Raw genomic sequence first — 17824 nt, 5'->3', positions numbered from 1 at the left:
CTACAAGAACCACGAAAGGTAGGTGTTTCATCCCATTTTACAGATGGAAGGACAGGTGACCTTTCCCAGCATCACAGAATCCACAGCGAAGTGTTGGGATGCAAAGGAGCTTAAGTGTGGCGAGTCTGTGCCACAGGGTGGCCCCCGCATGGAGGGACACATGGGAGGAGTGGCTCTCCTGGGTGGCTCCCCGGGCTTCCTGGGCCGCAGGCCGAAGGAGCCGGGGCCTCCCTGCTGAAGAGCAGGGTATCTCTGAGCCAGGGGCTCCTTTGGCCCCAGTGACAGCCAGGCTGATGATCTCAGCTGGAGGTGGACAAGAAGAAGTCTGAGGGAGGACTTGGGTATGAGCAAGAGAGAGTAGACCTTCTTGACTCTTAGCCCCAGGCTTCCCCTGAAAGGAGAAATAAATGCTTGCGTGGAAGTTGCTGCAGGTCTCTGGGTGAAGCGCCGGGGGGAGTAGAGGGTGGGGATGGAAGGACTCTGGGGTAGCCGCTGGCAAGACATGGGGGTGGCCGACCACCCACTCTTTCTCCGTGGGGGCAACCTAGTTCCTGTTACCTATTAGAGGGTGGGGATCTCAGGGGAAGAGGCTGCGTTAGGCAAGTCCTGGGCCTCCCTGAGCCACTAGAGAAATGACTTCAACTCTGGGATGCATTCATTTGTTTAACAAAACTGGGGGTGCACCATGTGCCAGGTCCTGTTCTAGGCCCTGGGAATCTGCAAATGAACACAACAAAAATCCTTGCTTTCCTGGAGAAAACAAAACAAAACAAACTAAGAAAGGGATTTGAGACGTTTCAGAGAGTGGGTGTGAACATTTTAGATTGGAGTGCCAGGAGGGGTCTTCTGAGTCAATCAGTGAAATGAGGTGTGAGCAAGGTTAGCCAGGAAGTTCTCTGGAGGAAGAGTGTTCAGGAAGAGGGAAGAGCCAGTGCAAAGGTCCTGAGGCAGGAGCATGCCTGGAGGGTTAGAAGAGCATCAAGGAAACCAGTATGGCTGGAGCAGAGAGAAGGGACAGGGAAGTTGGAGACAAGGTCAAAGATGTCACTGGGGCCAGATTAAGAAGTGTCCTATAGGACACAAAAAGGACTTTGGTTTATTCTCTGAGGCTTCAAAGGGTTGGAGCAGGAGAGTGAACCCTTTATAAATGATGGGGACGGGTAGGATGACTTTGGACGCCCTTTCCAGTTAGCCAGTCCAGGACACAGGGTCTCCATTTGGGATCAAGATGCCTTCCTTTGCAGCTTTAGGAGCTGGTAGGGAACACAGAATGTGTGTGTCGGTGTGTGTGTTTGCGGGAGGCTGTGAAGGGGGTTCTGGCTGAGATCGTCACGTTTCTGAACCACTGATATGTTTGGACCAGGTAACTTCTGAAGTGTCATCCAGCGCTGAGATTTCTGAATCTTTCCAAGTGCCCGGCTTGGAGAATTTCCGCTCGACAGTCCTGAGCTGTCTGAACGTGCAGGTTTCCACTTGGGATCATGTGACAAGGCCGGGTCGTGGGAGCAGCTCGGCCACGGGGCAGGGCCCTCGGGACAGACCTCAGCCCCTCCAGATCACGCCCCTCCAGGCCTGCCCTTCTTCATTTCCAGAACGTCTTCCAGCCGGGAGGTGGCTCTCTGGGGGTGTCATTAGTCATCCCCTCAGGGCAGGAGATTCTGCTAAGGAGGGATGGAGAGGCAAGTCGTTGTCTGACTGGAGCAGGGGGTCAGAGCCGGGGGCCAGAACCAGCACCTCCCAAACCCTGCTTTTCAGTGTGCATTCTGGGGCGGCCGAGTAGGGTGGCCCCCAAGTCACCGAGGGAGATCCCGTGCTCCGGAGTGAGCCACACCCAGCCTGCTTGTTGCGACCTTGCTCCAGGCCCTCAGAGGCCCCGGTGGCCCCGGGAACTGAGACTTGGCTGAGCCAAGGCAGGGGGCCGCACCTCCCTGGAACCCGAAGGGCTGTCTTCGGGCCGTCCCCCTCTGGCACCAACCAGCAGCCCTCAGAGGCCGCGTTAGGCTGCTACGGGTTGGCTGCCATGGAGTGGCTCCACACCAGCAGCCCCTCCTGGCCCCCAGCTGCTTCCCATGTGGGCCTTACTACCTGCAGCTGCGGCCTCAGGCCTGGCCCTGAAAAGCGCCCCCGCCCCCCCAGGGCAGCTACCGAGGGGTCTGCTGGCATTCTGTGCCATCTCAGGGGACGCCGGCTGCAGAATGAGACCCGAGGGCAGGACATGTCGGGGCGGAGGCCCTACTGGGCTTGACGGGGGAGGTGCAGCTGAGTAAAGGTTTGGGGGGGCCCATAGATGACCCTCGGGGTCTCCCTCAGTCACCCCTAGGGTGGCCTTTGCAGGCGCCCCAGGCTTCCTGGGGGGCGCGGGCTGTGGTGTCTCTCCTGTGGGGGCAGAGGGGCAGCGGCTGGGGCTTGCTTTGCTGTGGCTCCCAGCTTCCCCCTTCCTCGGGTAGAAGTCAGAGACCCTCTGATGGGGATGCCTGGCACAAGGTGAGGGCTCCCTTGCCAGCTCTCCTCCCTGACTCTGTCTCTTCCTGCCCCCCCCCCGGGGGGAGGGGGAGGAGGTGTGGAGGAGGGAGGGCCGCACTTTCCAGCCAGGCCCTTGGCAACCCATGCTTCACCACTCTCGTCCACTGAGGACTCCCCGGCCGCTCCTGCCATGGACAGGTGGTACCTGGGTGAGTCCCCTGAGCCCTACGCCCCCCGTCTGCTCAGACTCGGACACGGGTGTCCACCTCCTCACTTTGAGGTGCAGCCACCTGCTCCCCAGAAGTGCAGGGAAAGCCGAAGCGAGGACAGGCAGGATTTCTCAACAAGGGCATCTCAAGGTGGAATCCTGGATGTGTGGGGATCTCTGCCCTGAGCATCTCTGAGCTGCAGGAGCTAGGAAGACAGCTTGTCCAACAGCCTCCTTGTCTGCCTGTCTAGCCACCGGTCCATCTGCAGGAATTCCAAAGCCGGGCTGCTGGGTTCAAATCTTGTTTTCCCCACTCCCTCGCTGCCTGACCGCCGGCAAGTTGTTTAACTTCTCTCCTCAGTGTCCTCATCTCTAAAATGGGCATCCTGATGATGGCTTCCTTACCTCAGGGTTGTTGTGATGATCACATGCTTAATTTTTGTTACGTGCTCAGAACAGGGTCTTGCACATAGAGTTTAAAATTCAGATAACAACTTGTTTTTCATATTTCTGCCACCATCTCTCCCTCCCTCCCTCTCTCCCTCCCTCCTTCCCTCTCTCTCTCTCTCTCTCTCTATCTATCCTTTCCACCCATTTTTATATCCACTATGGCAGATAGAATCCGCAATAGCTTACAGAGATAGACAAAACGCACTAAGATACCGAGACAATGTGTGGTAAGGGGCACTGGTGTCTCGTGTAGAGAGCGACAGTAGCTTTGGGAGCACAGCCTTGCGGGTCTGGCTTTCTAGGCCTGGTTTTGTCACTAACTGGATGTTGCAGGCCAATCCCTCAAGCTCCTTGCCCTCAGTCTTCTTGTTCTGCCCAGTGGGGCTCATGGCCCTGCCCTGGCCACCTCCAGCGGTCTCGTTGCAGGGAGCAAATGATCAGCCTCAGCTTCTTCATCTGTAGAATGGAGCAAGCCCAGATTCAGTGGGACAGTGCATATAAAGAACCTGACAAGGGACACCTGGATGGCACAGTTGGTTAAGCGTCTGACTCTTGGTTTCAGCTCAGGTCGTGATCTCAGGGTGGTGGGATCGAGCCCTGCATGGGCTCTGCACTCACAGGGAGTCTGCTTGGGATTCTCTCTCCCTCTCCCTCAGCCCCTGGCTCACACACACTCGCTCGCTTGCTTTCTCTCAAAATAAATAAATCTTAAAAATAAATAAAGAGCCTGACACATGGTCAGCCCCTACTAAGCATTAGCTGTGCTATAATATTCTCATGAATATTCATTGCTCGGCTCTGAAAGCAGAGAGTAGAATGGATGTCACAGCTCCTGGGCTGCAGGGCCATGGCCATGACATTCTCTCTCCATCTCACCCCCATGCTGATTTTCGCTGGAGGGGGGTTGGCTTTCCTGCGTCCAGCAGTTAATGTTCAACAAAACATGAATGCCCTTTATTTTCCAGTTGACACAAATATGACGGTAACTATAGTGACACTTGCTGTGTCCCAGGTCGTATGCCCTGCTCTTCACATGCATTATCTCCTTTCTCTGCACAACAACTCCCTGAGGCAGGGAGTAGTCCCATTTTACAGACGAGAAGACTGAGGCGCAGAGAGGTTCAGTGACTCGACAGAGGCCATTTACTTAGCAAATGGAGGAGCCAGGAAATGAACTCAAACCTTGATCCCCTGCAACCACTCCAGGGGGATTAACAGAGGGATTCATTCCCTTTGGAAGGAGCAGTCCATCCTTGGTGGACACTGACCGCTGGCTTTGGGCCCTTGGCTACCATTGAACATTAGCCTCTTCTGGAGGCCAGTTCCATGGACTAGAGCTCAGCCAGGAATATGAGCACTCATGGAGTACCCAGCCCTGGGGTCTCTGGGGTGAAAGAGGCCGCCGCAGAGTGGGGAGGCAGCCTCGGAGGTGTGGGAAAGCACCTGACTCCTAAAGCCTAAGGCCTGCCTGTCCATCCTCCACCTTAACCCTCACCGGCTGTGTGACCTGGGGCCAGGGCCCTACCCTGTCTGTGCCTCGGATGCCTCATCTGTAAAATGGGAAATAACACAAGGCACAAGGGGATACTAGTTAGGCAAGTGCTTTGTGAGTCAGAAAAGCAAGCCCTTCTCCAGGTGGTAGGCTTGGCCCCTTCCTGAAGGAGCTGACAGCGCAACCCGGGAAACTGGCATGGGAGCAGCTAGACTGCAGAAGGAAAATGCCAGAGGCAACAGGGAAAGAGATTAGTTAGGGGTGACTGGAGCCTTTCTGACGGAGGTGTGAGCTGCTGGATGCAGCCCCAAAGGGTGAAGGAAACAACAGAAACGGGGCAGCTCAGGCCTGGAGGCGTGAACGCGCACGATGGGCTCGGTGTGGGCCTTGTGGTGGGAGGGGGGCAGGTGCCTGGGGACGTCCGCAGGGAAGCCCCGGATGCTGGGTCGGAAGTAGCAGCTGAGCTGTGGTCTCCGTGGTCTCCGCAGTGGTCGGGGAGGTGGGCGGCTGCTGGGGTGGGGTGGCGTCTGTGGGGCCCCCGACGTGGCCCCTCAAGCGCTGGTAGACACTGAATATATTTTGAAAGTCCCACTTCCCCCGTGCCCCAGCCCCAGCCACAGCTTCTCCAGCCGGTGGAAGAACACTGTGGCCTACCCGTCCCCGACCCTTCTCTGGAAATTTCCTTTCGGAGGGTTTGGAAACTCAGCCAGCTCGTCCCTGCCCCTGCGTGCGCCCACACTTCCTCCTGCCTCCGAGGGAGCCCCTCCGCTCACACGAGGGCTTCTCTCGTGACCAGGGTAAACATTACCTGGCACTGTTAATGTTTAATGCCCCCACCTCTCCCCTGGCCACCCGCAGCCAGGTGCTCTCCCCCGAGCAGAGGCAGGGGAGGGCAGCCGGGACCAGCCCGATCAGCTAGGGGAATGGCAGCACTGTCCCTGGACGACGGTGAGTGTGTGTGTACGTGTGTGAAGCAGGAGGTGGCCTCTCCTTGGACCACCTTTGAGGGGATGAGCTGGACCCCTGGCACCCCTGCCTTCCAGGGACCCCAGCACCCCTCCCCCAACCTTGCCAGCCTCCTAAGAGGATTTAAAAAAATTGCTTTGAACAAGAGGGTCCTGCCTTAAGTCTGAAGGAATAGAGCTTGAATGGCAGGACCTGGGGTGCCAGGTAGGAGCTGGGGGATGGGGGCGGGGATGAGCTCCTATCTTGACTCTCCGGCAGGCACCTGTCCTGGTTCAATGTATTTTTTGGACTATCTAAGCTCAGAGCGGGAGGTGGAGGGGGATCAGGCTGGCTTTGGGGCCAGAGCCCCCCAAGTGTGGAGGGACACCGCCAAAAGGATCCCGTGATGGGGGTGACTCGGGCCTGGAGGCCAACAGGGACCTCTGTTGACTGTGGTGGGCTTTGAGCCAGACCTAGAAAAGACGAGGGCTTTGGGTGGGCGTGGGTTCAGTGAATGGCTCAAGACAAGGGACGAAGGAGGAGGCGGCTCCCTGGTGTGGTGAGGGGAGCCGCCAACCTAGTCATGGCTCTGGGGCTAACTCCCCATGTCACCCTGCACAAGAACTGAATCCAGAGACAACGCTGATGGGCTCCCACATGGGGACAGGCTCCTGGGTCCCCATAGCCCTCCCCTAGAGGCCCAGGCACTGGCTCCCTCTGGCCAGGGAGGCTGCACAGGGGACACCCTGTGGTGTCCCCAGGCCCCCAGGCCCCCCACCACCCAGGGCACAGTTCAGCACAGCCTGGGAGGTGCTGACTTGTGCATCCCTTCTACCTCAGGCACTGCCTCCTTAGTGCCGAGAAGGGACCTGATAGAGGGTAGGAAAGAGGGGCCACCCCCCACCATGGCCGCAAAACTCTGGCCAGGTGCCCTCGGGCTGCCCAAAGGCAAGTGTGCTCAGTTTCCAGGGCTGGAGGGCAGAGCTATGACCTCTGGTGCTGAGTAGCAACACGTTGGGTGGGCTAACACTGTAGGACACAGGGGACTGGACCATACGTGGCCTTGAAATGTCTCGTGCCTTCTGACCATCTGAGGGGCAATGTAGCAAAGGGGTAAGGCGCCTAGATTCTTAGCAACCTATTGCCTGGGTTTAAGTCCCAGCTCTTCCCCTTTATGCTGTGTAACTGTGGGGGCGTTACTTAACCTCTCTGTGCCTCCAGCTTCTAGGGATTGTATTGGAATCATATTAATGCTTCACGGGATGCCTGTGACGGTAAAATGAGCTAACGTTTTGTTAGCCTTCGCCTAGCGGGTGGTAAACACTATATATTAACGATTCTTAAAAGAATTTGCTTCCCCTTGAGGATGGAAACATAAGAGAGAAGGATCTAGAAACCTGAGTCCAAGACCCAGTTCTGCCCCCAACTTTCATGGGGGACCTTCAACAGGTTCAGTTTTCTCCTTCTGTGCAGTGGAAGTGAAGGGCCTCTTCAGTTCATTCATTCCACAAGTATTTGCGACGCATCTTGCCGTTGATTAGTCACATGGAGGGAGGCTCCATGGGTCCAATGGGAAATGTCTCCCATGGCCTTGCTTACGGTTGTAGAAAGAGAGGAGAGGAAAGAGCCAACCCTCCCAGAGTTGCCGGAGGCCCCCACAGGCAGCACGGCACCCTGCTTGGATGCTTGGTGTTTGGTCCCAAGCTGATTGTCTCCAAGGTGGCCCAGGACAGATGCCCCCACTGGCAGTGGCCTTAGCAGGCCCACCAGCCTCCTCTTGCCCACTTGGACCCTTGGGGCTGCCGGGAAGGGAAGGATGGGAGGTCCACTGTTTCCGTGGCTGGCTCACCCTGCCTCTGGCTCTCTCCTCAGGTGGCAGCCCCACGGACGATGTGGACCCATTCTACTACGGTAAGCCTGCTGGGCCCCCCTCCTCAGCCTGCCACCACGCACAGACCCCCGGTTCCTGGCATCCCCTGGTTACGGCCACCACCTTCCCCTGGTAGCCTGGGGCTGCTGCTGGGGTGGGATGTGGGAAGGGTGCCTGGGATGACCCATCCCACCTCCTTGCCCTCTCCTTCCTCAGACTATGAGACTGTCCGCAAGGGGGGGCTCATCTTTGCTGCCCTGGCCTTCGTCGTGGGGCTCATTATCATCCTCAGTAAGTGGGGCTTTCGGAAGGGGCCGCTTCATGGGGCCCTATCTCTTCTCAGAGCCACTGAGCACGGGTTCCCCAGGCGGGGGTCGGGGAAAGCCCTCTCACCCTCTTCTCAGATCCCAGAAGGGAAGTGAGTTTCTCCCTCCCCTCCATTCCCCTATGCAGGATGTGGGAACTGACAGATACCCTGATGGACACAGGCTTCTTGGGACGCCTCCCTGCTTGGTCCTTGGGCCACACAGAGGATGTGCCCTTTTCCTCCAGTGCGCCCTCTGGTGGCCCTGAGAGGAGCTGCTGAGAGGGGAGAGCTAGCTGTGCCCAGCCTGCGAGGGACACTCCAGCACACGGGGTTCAAGCCAGGGGAGGGAACCAACCTCCACTGGATACCTCCCTTGGCCAGATCTGGGCACTTTCCTTGCTTGGCATGAGCTACATCTCAGTCCATTTAAACCTCTCGGCAACACTGAGGGATGGCCCCTATGGTCACATTCTACAGAGGAAAAGCTACCCACCGTGACAGGTGCAACAACTTGCCCGGGGGGCCACAGCCAATCAGAAGCAGAGCTGAACTCAGCTGAACCCAGGGGTGTCCACCTCCCACCCCATCCCACCGACTGCTGGAAAGCAAGTGTGGCTGGGAGCCAGAGGCATTCGACCCCATCACCAGTTTACTGTGTGTGGATCCCTAACTCCCTGGGCCTCAGTTTGCTCATCTGTTAAGTAGGGATGATCCTACTGATCTCATAAAGTTAGGGCTAGCATGACAGCCAAGGGAGTACTCAGGGGCAGGCCTAGAGTGTTCTGGAGGAGAGACGGGTCCTTGTATATCCCCTAGCCCCAGTAGGCACACAGCAGGGTTTAGTAAATGCTCATTGACTTGGTTTGGTGCAACCAGAAGAAAAATACACAGAAACACAAACACCTCTGCGTCCTGGGATTCTAACCCGTCCATGGTTGGTGCCATTCCATCTGAGGGCTTCTGTCTGCAGACATGGCTGCTCTCCCCAGCTCAGCTGGAAGGGTCTTGTGGGCAGTACTGGGTCGTGGTCCAGCACACAGGTACAGGGGGCAGACAGGCCTGAGCAGAGATCTTGGCTCTGGACTTATGGTCCTCCTCCCCCAGGAGCATATTGAGCAGCTACTATGTGCTCGGCCCTGTGCCGGGGGCACCACCATGGCCCCTGCTTGGCCACTGCTCTCAGCAAGCTCACGGTCTACCACGGAGCCGCTGCGGTAAATGTTTGTTGACTGACTGACGGATGTACCGACTGACTGAATGCTTATGGCCCAGCTCCATATAAAGACAGAAATGGTCCACTGTGGCTCTGGTGGGCGGGAGGGAGTAAAGGCTCCAGGGCTGCATCCTTCAGGGCAGAGAGGCTCTCCCTGGAAGCAAGAGGTTGATGGAAACTCATCTCCTTTCTCCCTTCAAGGCAAAAGACTCCGCTGTGGGGGCAAAAAGAAGCACGGGTGAGTGCCTGCTTAGGGTCCCTGAGTGGGGTGGGGACACTGGGGGGAAAGGAGGCGTAGGCCAAGGATTTTGGTCTCCGAAGCCTGTGAGGAGGGGTCCCCGACTTCAGGGACCCTGAGACTCACCACATCCCCCTCTGACTTCTTCCTCTCTTTTTCCCCTCCCCCACCCCAGGCAAGTCAATGATGATGATCTGTAATGACAGGTGAGTTGGGGAGGGACAGGTGAGGGGGGAGCCAGGGATGGCTCTGGAGAAATCAGGGAGAGCTTGGGATGGAGCCGGGAAGGATTTCAGGGTCTTCCAGCCTCCAGCCAGGTGGTCTGCCACCCACCCTGGCTTTTTGATTGATGGCCAAGTGTCTGGTGTGGCGTGTGTGGCCAAGGGCGGGGGCAAAGAGAAAGGTGAGATGAATAAGGAATAAAAGAAAAATCCCTACTCCTGCCCCCATTGCAACCCAGACCCTGTCTTTGTCTTTTCAGAGTCAGCCGTACTGCCTTTGCAGTGGGGCCTTGGGAAGCCTTCCCTGAGCTGCAGACCTTTGTCCCCAGCACTGCCAGGCCCTCGGGCTGAAGGAAGCACCAGGCTCCAGGTGACCCCTGGGTTTTCATGGCCTCCTCCCAACCCCAGGCTGCCTCATGTTAATAATAAAGCCAGCCTCAGAGACACAGCTCCTTCCCTGGCCTCCCTCCTTCCCTCCCATACCTGCCACAACCCACTCGTCCTTCCAAGCTGGAGTACAATGGAGCCATGACCTTGGTTTTCAGTGAATTGCTCAGGTGCCCATGCCTACTCATCATCTGCAGGCCTCTCCTTGCCCCCCGAATTGCCAGGAGCCCCGAGGACCGAGGACTCAGCCTGCCTTCCGCACCCCAGGGAGAGAAAGCCGGGAAGTGTGAAGGTCAATGACAAATGGGTGCCGCTTTGGTATCTGCTCAGGCCCTGGGTGCTGCTACTGGAGCTCTCTGCTGGGAGTTCCTGCAGATGTGCCCTGAGCGGCCAAAGTCGTAGCTGTTTGTGACCATAGTACGTGCTCTGCCACCTCCCAGGAGCTCCAGCATGCCAGGATGGGTGGGCCTGGGGGCCTTGGTGTGTGCCTCAGCACGCGCTCTCTCCCTACCCCCCTCCTGACCCTGGTGCTAAGCTCAGGCCACTCCCTTTCTGCTCTCGGGGCTTGGGAGCCCCCCACCGCACCTGTTCTCCTCCACCTATCTGGGTGCTGCCTTGGTTAATCCCAGGGCCAGGGAGCGGACAGGGAGGGTGCGGACCTCCAGCCCTGTGCACTCTGGCAGGGACCCAGCCGCCGGCCGCAGGAGCCACGATGGTGTCAGTCTGCCTCTCTGCCCAGAGCCCAACTTCCTGAAGCCTGTGGCCCCCTTGCAGCGCAGCATGCTCCCCTCTGGCAGTTTCTGCACTCAGAAGGAGCCCATCTTCCCTCTCCTGCTCTTCCGTGTCGAAGGGATGGGGTGGCAGGATCACGGCACCACCTAGTGTCCATTTTCCCCATCTGGGTTTGTAAGCCTGCCAGGGAGGGGAGGGGAGAACTTGGCAGGAGAACCCAGACAGCAGCGAGCTAGTGGAGTTTACAATGAACAGGGGGGTCATGGGTTCAAGCCCCGCACTGGGCGTGGAGCCTACTTAGAATAAAAATTTTTAAAAATTTTTTTAAATTTAAAAGGAACAGGGTATATTTGGGGGCCAGAGGCAGAGTAGACCACCGTTCCACTTGCAAATTCAGTTCTTTGTCTAAATCCACAGACCCCAGGTCCTGAAGACCACCAAGCCTCACAGAATCACAGAAGGCTTGAACACAGAAGGTCCTTAGGGAGCGAAAGAGACAAGCTTCACTTCTCAGAAAGGGAAACTGAGACCGTAGGAAAGGCAGGGACTTGTCCAGGTGACACAGCCGGCCTGTATCAGGGCCAGAGCTAGAAGCCAGCTCTCCAGTTCCCATTCCAGCATTCTCACTGACACCTGACGGTGGGGGGCAGATTCCCCACTGACCCGCTGTGGGCTTGGAAAGCCGAGGGAAGAGAGAGAGGGCCTGGCTACTTACACCTCGGGGCCGAGGTCTTTGCGACACCCTGCTCCAAACGTGGGCTCACCAAAGACAAATAAAATGGGACAGGCCACACCCCTAAATAGAATTCAGTATTTCCATACACAAGACGGAGCGTGTACCGGACCTGTCCATCCTGGTGGGAGAAATGAACAGGAACGGGGTGGGCCCGGCCAGGGGTGCTTTCCCGAGGAGGTTCGCTCCTGAAGCTTCTTGAATGTAGCAGCAAGACAGACAGGAGGAGGGGGTGTTCCAGGTCTGTGGCCCAGAGCAGTGGAGAGGAGTTAACACTTCTAGAATGTTCTATACACCAACCTCTGAGGGTGCCAACTAGGAGGGGCATTCTAGCTGTTCCACAGGGGAAATGGTCCCAGGTGAGCCACTCCGCTCTCCACCCCTGCTGCAAACCCTCCGCCCTTGTGAAATGTGAGGCTCCTATGGGTCCCAGGTTATGTACCCCAGAGAACCCAGGGAGCTGTTAGAACCACCAGACACCCAGCATTCCCTCCAGACCTATTGAATGTGACTCTTGGGCTGGGGCCCACGAAAGTTGATGGTTAACAAGCTCCCAGGTGGCCCCAGAGAGTGGCCAGGGCTGAGAACCACGGATCTAAGCGACATTCTGAGGTCTGTGACCTGTTCGTGGTTCAGGGCCTTTATGAATACTTTCCCTTCCCTCTCCACAAAGGTCACATGCCCTGGGAACTACTGAACTTTCACTTCACTCTGGGATTTTTCACAATTCAGACACAAATTGGGTCACAAGGAACAACCAAGCCTGGGAACGACTGGATGAATGACTCTTGATCACCCAACAGCAACAACAAAAAACCCTTGTCTGAGGGCATGCAATCCCCCTTGTCACCACCAGAGAGAGCATGCGTCTTAGTCTTAAAGCTCCTTCAAATTGGAGTTTTCAACTCTGTCTTTCCGGGGCCTGGGTCCTTTGCAGACGGTAGGGCCCCCTGAAACCAGGGAAAGCTTTGAATTCTTCTCAATCCGTTTGCACATCCCTCGGGTGTATCGCTTGCCCTATTCTGGGGTGATTCTGGGCTGTGGGTCTCGAGTCCTCACCCCTTCTGGAAGGCAGTGATCATACATGGTCTGCATATCTTCCGCAGCGCTTGGGGTAACCACGAAGCCTCCAGCCCCATAGTTGGAGCTAATCAACGTCATGAGCAGGACCCGAGAGAGGCAGAGGCGCTGAGCACCGGCATCTGTGGGGCGGCAGGTGGGAGAAGTTGGTTGGTTGTCTGAGCGGCTCTGCCTAACAAGAGCCTGGGCCACAGAGATTCTGGCTTAACTGATGAGATGCTGGTCGTGTTTAATGCCACCCCCAGGAGAATTCGTTCTGGAGGTGAAGTTGCAAGTTATTAGCTTACTAGGTGGGCACAGCTAGGGCGGTAAGGAGAATGGGAGGCAGGGGAACAGATATGGGGTGGAGACTCAGATGGCCCCGGAAAACTTGACCTGCTTCACGGTCTGGGGAGACGGGCAGACAGTGCCACCCTGCCCCAGCGGTGGCCTCACCCCAGCTCTCTCATGAAGGTGCTTTCAGGGCATAAGAGGTACGTGCTGGCCTTGGACACTAGGGCCCTGAGATCTCCTGAGCCTGCGCTACCCTGGCCTTTCCTCACCGGCCTCCATGCGGCGGAAGGGCTGGGCAGGAGGTCAGGGTGGGACAGTATTAGCTGGTGACCCTGTCAGTGTCGCCCCTGTCCTAGGCTGGAGCGCCCACTGCCCCAGCCTCTGTACACTCAGGCATGGGGAGCTCACATATGTGTGGGCTGGGGGGTGGGGGCGGAGATCCCCTCTTGGACACTCTGGTTAGGTGGCCTGTTGGGGGAAGCTCTCCTCCCTGCCCTTGGTTTCCCCATCAGAGGGACTGGAGGCTCGGACTGGATGGTCCCTGGATCCTACAGGTGTTGATCTCCTTTCCAGAGTGAGGACGCCCCTGCCTTAGGCCTCTGATTTTTCTAAACTTTGGGGCCTTGGGGGACTTCCCGTCATCCCCAGCAATCCCAAACTCTCCCCAGCTGAGCAAGGAGGGGGTGCCCCAAAGAACCTACCCCGAGCATCTACTCTGGTCCTACCTCTGTCAAAGGGAGTGGGGTCTCTGGGCAGACAGGGAGGCAATGCGGGTAGGGGGCCCTGCTGACGAGGGCCCAGAGCAGAGACGAGAGCTGAGCCTTCCCCGACGCTCCCCCTGCTCCTCCTTGCTCCAGGCAGGGTTGCTGCCGAAGAGATTAATGCCTCCCTGTTGATCCGCGGCCCCAGGCAGCTGAGCTCTGAACTGCAGTTCGGCAGAGGCCTCTGGGGCGGCAGCGGCGTGCCCATTCTTCATCCTCCGCCTGATGCACGCCTGGCCAGCAGAGATCAGAGGCAAATGCCACAGCCTCCAGGCCCTGTCCTGTGGTGGCGGTGAGTCCCTGGCTGGGAAGATGGATCAGGCAGGGCCTGGGAGCCAGGACCATGGCAGCCTCCATCCAGGGCCGCGGGAGGGCAGTACTGAGCCCTGGGCTGGACTGCCAGAGCCAGAGGGGCCCCCAAGTGACCCAGCCATGGAAGAAACCCCCGGCTCAGCCTCAGTGCCCCCCTCGCAGACTGGGGACACTTTACATTGAGCGACCGAGGGCTTGGGAAGCCATCCTACTTAGAACTTGGAACCTGGATGCCCAGGGCATCAGCCCCGACCCTGGAGGGGTTAGGGGTGTGGCAGGGGAGACCCGAGTGAGGGGTTGACCCCGCCGGTGTGGATGGGTGTGGTGCCTGGCAGGAGCTGCCTGCGGGGGGTGGGGGGCAGCTTGTGTTTCCAGCTGGTTGGCCTGCCTGTGCCTACCCCGTGTGACCTCCCATAGTCCTGCTCCCCCAGCCCCCGGAGGCCCCCCAGGCTCTCCTGGCTGCTCTTTGCCTCTAGGGCTCTAAACTTTGGTTCCCTTTCCAAGAAATTCTCTCTGTCACTTCCCCACTGGGCTTCTTTGGTGTCACTAGGAGGAACTCCCAGGTGAGCGTGGCAGAGGATGGGGGGGTGGAAGTCCCGAGCTGGGCTGGCATTTTGTGGGCCCAGGACGCCCCCAGCGGTTCTGTGTAGCCGGAGCAGGAGAAGGTGGAGAACTGGTCTCACTGGCAGCCTTGCCCTGGGCCTGCTGTGTGACCTCGAGAAGGCCTTCATCTGTCTCTGGGCTTGGCGAAAAATCCCAGGCTTTGGCTTCCAAGTCAAGGGGCCGAGGGAAAGGGTCAGTGGGGGAGCTGTGGCTGATCCCTCGTTCCTTCCCGCCCCCAGGAGAGCCGGGCTTGGGGAAAGCGGGGGGTGTGCATGTGTGTGCAGACACACACACACACCACAAATACACACTTGCCTCTCCCTGGTAGTGAAGGCAGACAAAAAGACACACTCGAGAAAGCATAGGCGAGGAGGCCGGCTTGGCCCCGAGCCAGGAGCATGTTGAATTCTCTCGTGGTCTTTGTTTCCTGAAAGGCCTATCAATCAGTAAGAGTCGTGCCAAACCCAGCCTGCATGGGAGGTAGTGGGGTATCCTCTGCTCCGAAGTAAATAATATTTCAGGTCTCATATCCCCGGACCATATGTTCCCGACACAGTTAATAACATCATCCGGGAGTGGCCTCAGCCCTTACACACCTGCCGAGGGCATGAGTGGGAGAGCCCCAGCTGGGCCTCAGCTACCCCTGGACCCTTCCTGCCCCGTCCTCCCCAGCACCCCTGGAGATCTGCTGCGGGAACCCCCCATCTCCCTGGATTCTGACCATCCCTTCATGTCTGCCTGTCCTATTGCCCCCAGCCTGTCCCTGGCACAAAGTAGGTGCTCAGTGTTTGTTGAAGGAACACATGACCGGCTGACCAGAGGAATGAATGAGTGATGAGTGATGACCCACAGCTGCCCACCCTCCCACCTCCCAAGGGGCAAGGAGAGCTGCTGGGCATCGCCATCTGGGCAGGTGGTGTGTGGGTGCTCACTCAGGATGCCGTGCTGGGGACCCGTCCTGGGGACAGCCAGCTTTTCTTCCTTGGCATCGTGGTAAAGACCACAGGCTTTGGAATCAGCCGGCCCGGCTGAGTCCGGGCTTCACTAATGGTGAACGATTCGGGACTATGCGCAAGTCCCTCCTGAGCCTCAGTTTCCCCAGTGGAGAGATCATTTCTGACCCTTGGTGGTTCCTTGCTCCCACAGGCTGTAATGAGCTGAGGCCATTGCTGATTGTCCCAAAGGCTCTTTCGGCTCTAACACTTGATGCTGTGGCCTCTTCCTGGACCCCTCCAGGGACCTCACCCCTTCCCTTTACTGCTTTAATGTTTGTTCTTCAGCGTGGTCTTCTCAGGACACTTCGGGAGGACCAGGAGGCAGGGTCCCCTGAGTCCCACCCTCAGATGCGCCAGGTCCCAAGGAGAGGCTGGTGCAAGCAGAGGTCCCAGCCCCAGACACTCCTTAGCACCACGTAGACCTGGTGTGGCCCATTCTTTTTTTTTTTTTTTTTAAGATTTTATTTATTTGACAGAGAGAGACACAGTGAGAGAGGGAACACAAGCAGGGGGAGTGGGAGAGGGAGAAGCAGGCTTCCCGCTGAGCAGGGAGCCCGATGCGGGGCTGGATCCCAGGACCCTGGGATCATGACCTGAGCCGAAGGCAGACGCTTAACGACTGAGCCACCCGGGCGCCCCTGGTGTGGCCCATTCTTGAGGATCTCCCATCCCCGGGCCCACTGCCAGCTCCATGTGGGCTCCCCAGTTCCTTGAGACCAGCGGAGGGTGATCTGTGGCTCTGGTGCTGAGACCAGGGAGGGTTTGTGGAAAAAAGTGTCTTGCTTATAGATTTCCCCTTGGTGTGTGTTGTGTGCGTGTGAGGGTGTGTGCGTGTGAGGGAGAGAGTGTGCGTGTGCGTGTGTGTTGCTGGTGGTGTTGGAACTGGGAGGAGCCCAGGAGGCCAGGAGCCTGGGAGGGACCCCGCAGAGGGTACAAGAGTGTGGCCCCAGCATCAGGAGACCCTGCCTCCCTGCAGGCCCCTGTCTGCACCTCGGCCCCTCAGCTGAGAGTCAGGACCTGGATGGGAGGACATCATTCATTCATCCCTTCCAGTGATTTCTTAGAGACCAACGTGGAAACAGCTGGGGCAGAGAGTGAGCCCAGACTCCAGGCACACCCCCCTCCATGAGGCACTGCCTGGCCTGAAGGCAGGGCCAGCAGGGTGGAGAGCCCGAGCTGTGTCGGGGAGCACAGCATCCTGCAGTGCCCCATCCCCTCCCGTGGCACTAGGGGGAGGCAGATAACCAGATTCCCGGTGCAGAGGTTTGCGGGTGAGGGGTCTGCAGGGCAGTGGAGACTGCCCCTCGGTCGGAAGGCAGCCGGATGCCCCTCCAGAGAGCAGAGCCATACCCCAGAGGCCAGGCCCTGGAGGGGAGGCAAGCTCCTGTCCTTCCCAAAGTGTTGAGAGCCGATATTCTGGGCCACCCGAGTGGGATCCACCCGCCCTCCCTGGAGCTCCGCACTGAGCCCCTTCAGCAGCTGAGGCAGGATTTCTCTTGACCCTGGGGTCTCTGGACAAACTCCTGGGCACCTCTCCCCAAATTTGAGGTAATTCTGACCGTTTAGGAAAACTCACTCTCTCCTAGATCTGATATTTTCCCTCCTCTCAAACCGTGCAGTGAAAATGCTCTCCGGTGGGAAGAGTGCAGTGGGAGAGGGGCCGGAGGTGGGGCAACACAGACTTGGGTTCAAAGCTTGCCTCTGCCCCTGACTAGCTGGGCAGCACTGGGCGAGCTCCTTCGTGTCTCTGAACCTCCCCCTCCTCTCCTGTGAAATGGGCATTACAATACTCAGCTCATTAAAGAGATGGAATGGGATCATGTGCATAAACAAACCATAAAACACCTAGGAAAAGAGTGTGGCTTTGAGGGATGAAGCAAATGTCAACTAAGGCTTTCATGGAGCCGGGGGATGGGCATTCTTTTCCAGTCATTCATTCAGCAAAATAGTGAAGTATTTGAACATCAAGTGATGTGGCAGGCACTGTGTTAGGCATTTCGACAAGCTTAAGTGGAAGTTGTTTATGAAACCACAGAACCTAAACCCATTAAAGATTCTTCTAGTCTCATGTTTCCCAGATGCCAGTTGCTAGTCCCCTTCCTAGCTGCTTACATTCACATTACCTGGGACACGTAGAATGTAGATCCCTGGTTCTGTAGCCTGGGATTTCTCTGTGTCCCCTGTCCCCCCCCCATGTGTGCGTGTGCTTGCGCACACGTGTCTGGTTGTGTAGCTGAGCTTGGGAGCCATTGATCTAGTTCAGCCCCTCACTGAACAGTGGAATCTGAGCCCCAGAGGGGAGACGTGCTCAGAGGACAGCATCCATCATCTCGTGGCTGTATCACCTTTAGCAAGTCACTTGTTCCGTGAAGCCTCAATTTCCTCATCTGTAAAATGGGCTTATTGATGCCTGTTTCACGGTGGGGTCTTCCTATGAGCATGGTTTGGAGGTGGCACAGTTCCACTTTTTAACTCTGGGTACAGCCAGACTGACTTTTCTAAGGAGAAATCCCACAGGCTAAACTTTCTTTCACTTCCCCC

General features: G+C 57.5%; 1 protein-coding gene across 2 annotated transcripts; it reads left to right on the top strand.

Annotated features, from left to right (window-relative positions):
* The first annotated feature begins 2561 nt into the window (after positions 1–2561).
* Positions 2562–9895, top strand: FXYD2 (FXYD domain containing ion transport regulator 2). 2 transcript variants are annotated; one of them, XM_035009031.1, is made up of 6 exons: positions 2562–2672; positions 7431–7469; positions 7645–7719; positions 9150–9186; positions 9362–9392; positions 9668–9895. In XM_035009031.1, exons 1-5 carry the CDS (start codon positions 2654–2656, stop codon positions 9384–9386), a joined length of 195 nt encoding a protein of 64 aa, XP_034864922.1. In that variant the 5' UTR covers positions 2562–2653; the 3' UTR covers positions 9387–9392; positions 9668–9895. The 2 variants fall into 2 exon arrangements, with proteins under 2 accessions (XP_034864922.1, XP_034864921.1); XM_035009030.1 differs by lacking the exon at positions 2562–2672 and adding an exon at positions 5496–5561.
* Positions 9896–17824: the final 7929 nt, after the last annotated feature.

Source organism: Mirounga leonina, unplaced genomic scaffold (genome assembly GCF_011800145.1).
Source record: "Mirounga leonina isolate KUSES-001 unplaced genomic scaffold, KU_Mleo_1.0 Mir_153, whole genome shotgun sequence".
Lineage (NCBI taxonomy): Eukaryota > Metazoa > Chordata > Mammalia > Carnivora > Phocidae > Mirounga > Mirounga leonina.
Note: the sequence above shows the minus strand (reverse complement) of the source record. Positions and strands in the feature narration are given on the sequence as shown.

Excerpts from the sequence above, each read along its gene's own strand:
- FXYD2 (XM_035009030.1), top strand. The coding sequence starts at position 5,537 with ATGGCAGCACTGTCCCTGGACGACG. Across the intron at positions 5,562-7,430 it reads AGCACTGTCCCTGGACGACG|GTGGCAGCCCCACGGACGAT; the intron begins GTGAGTGTGTGT and ends CTCTCTCCTCAG. Across the intron at positions 7,720-9,149 it reads GGGGCTCATTATCATCCTCA|GCAAAAGACTCCGCTGTGGG; the intron begins GTAAGTGGGGCT and ends TCTCCCTTCAAG.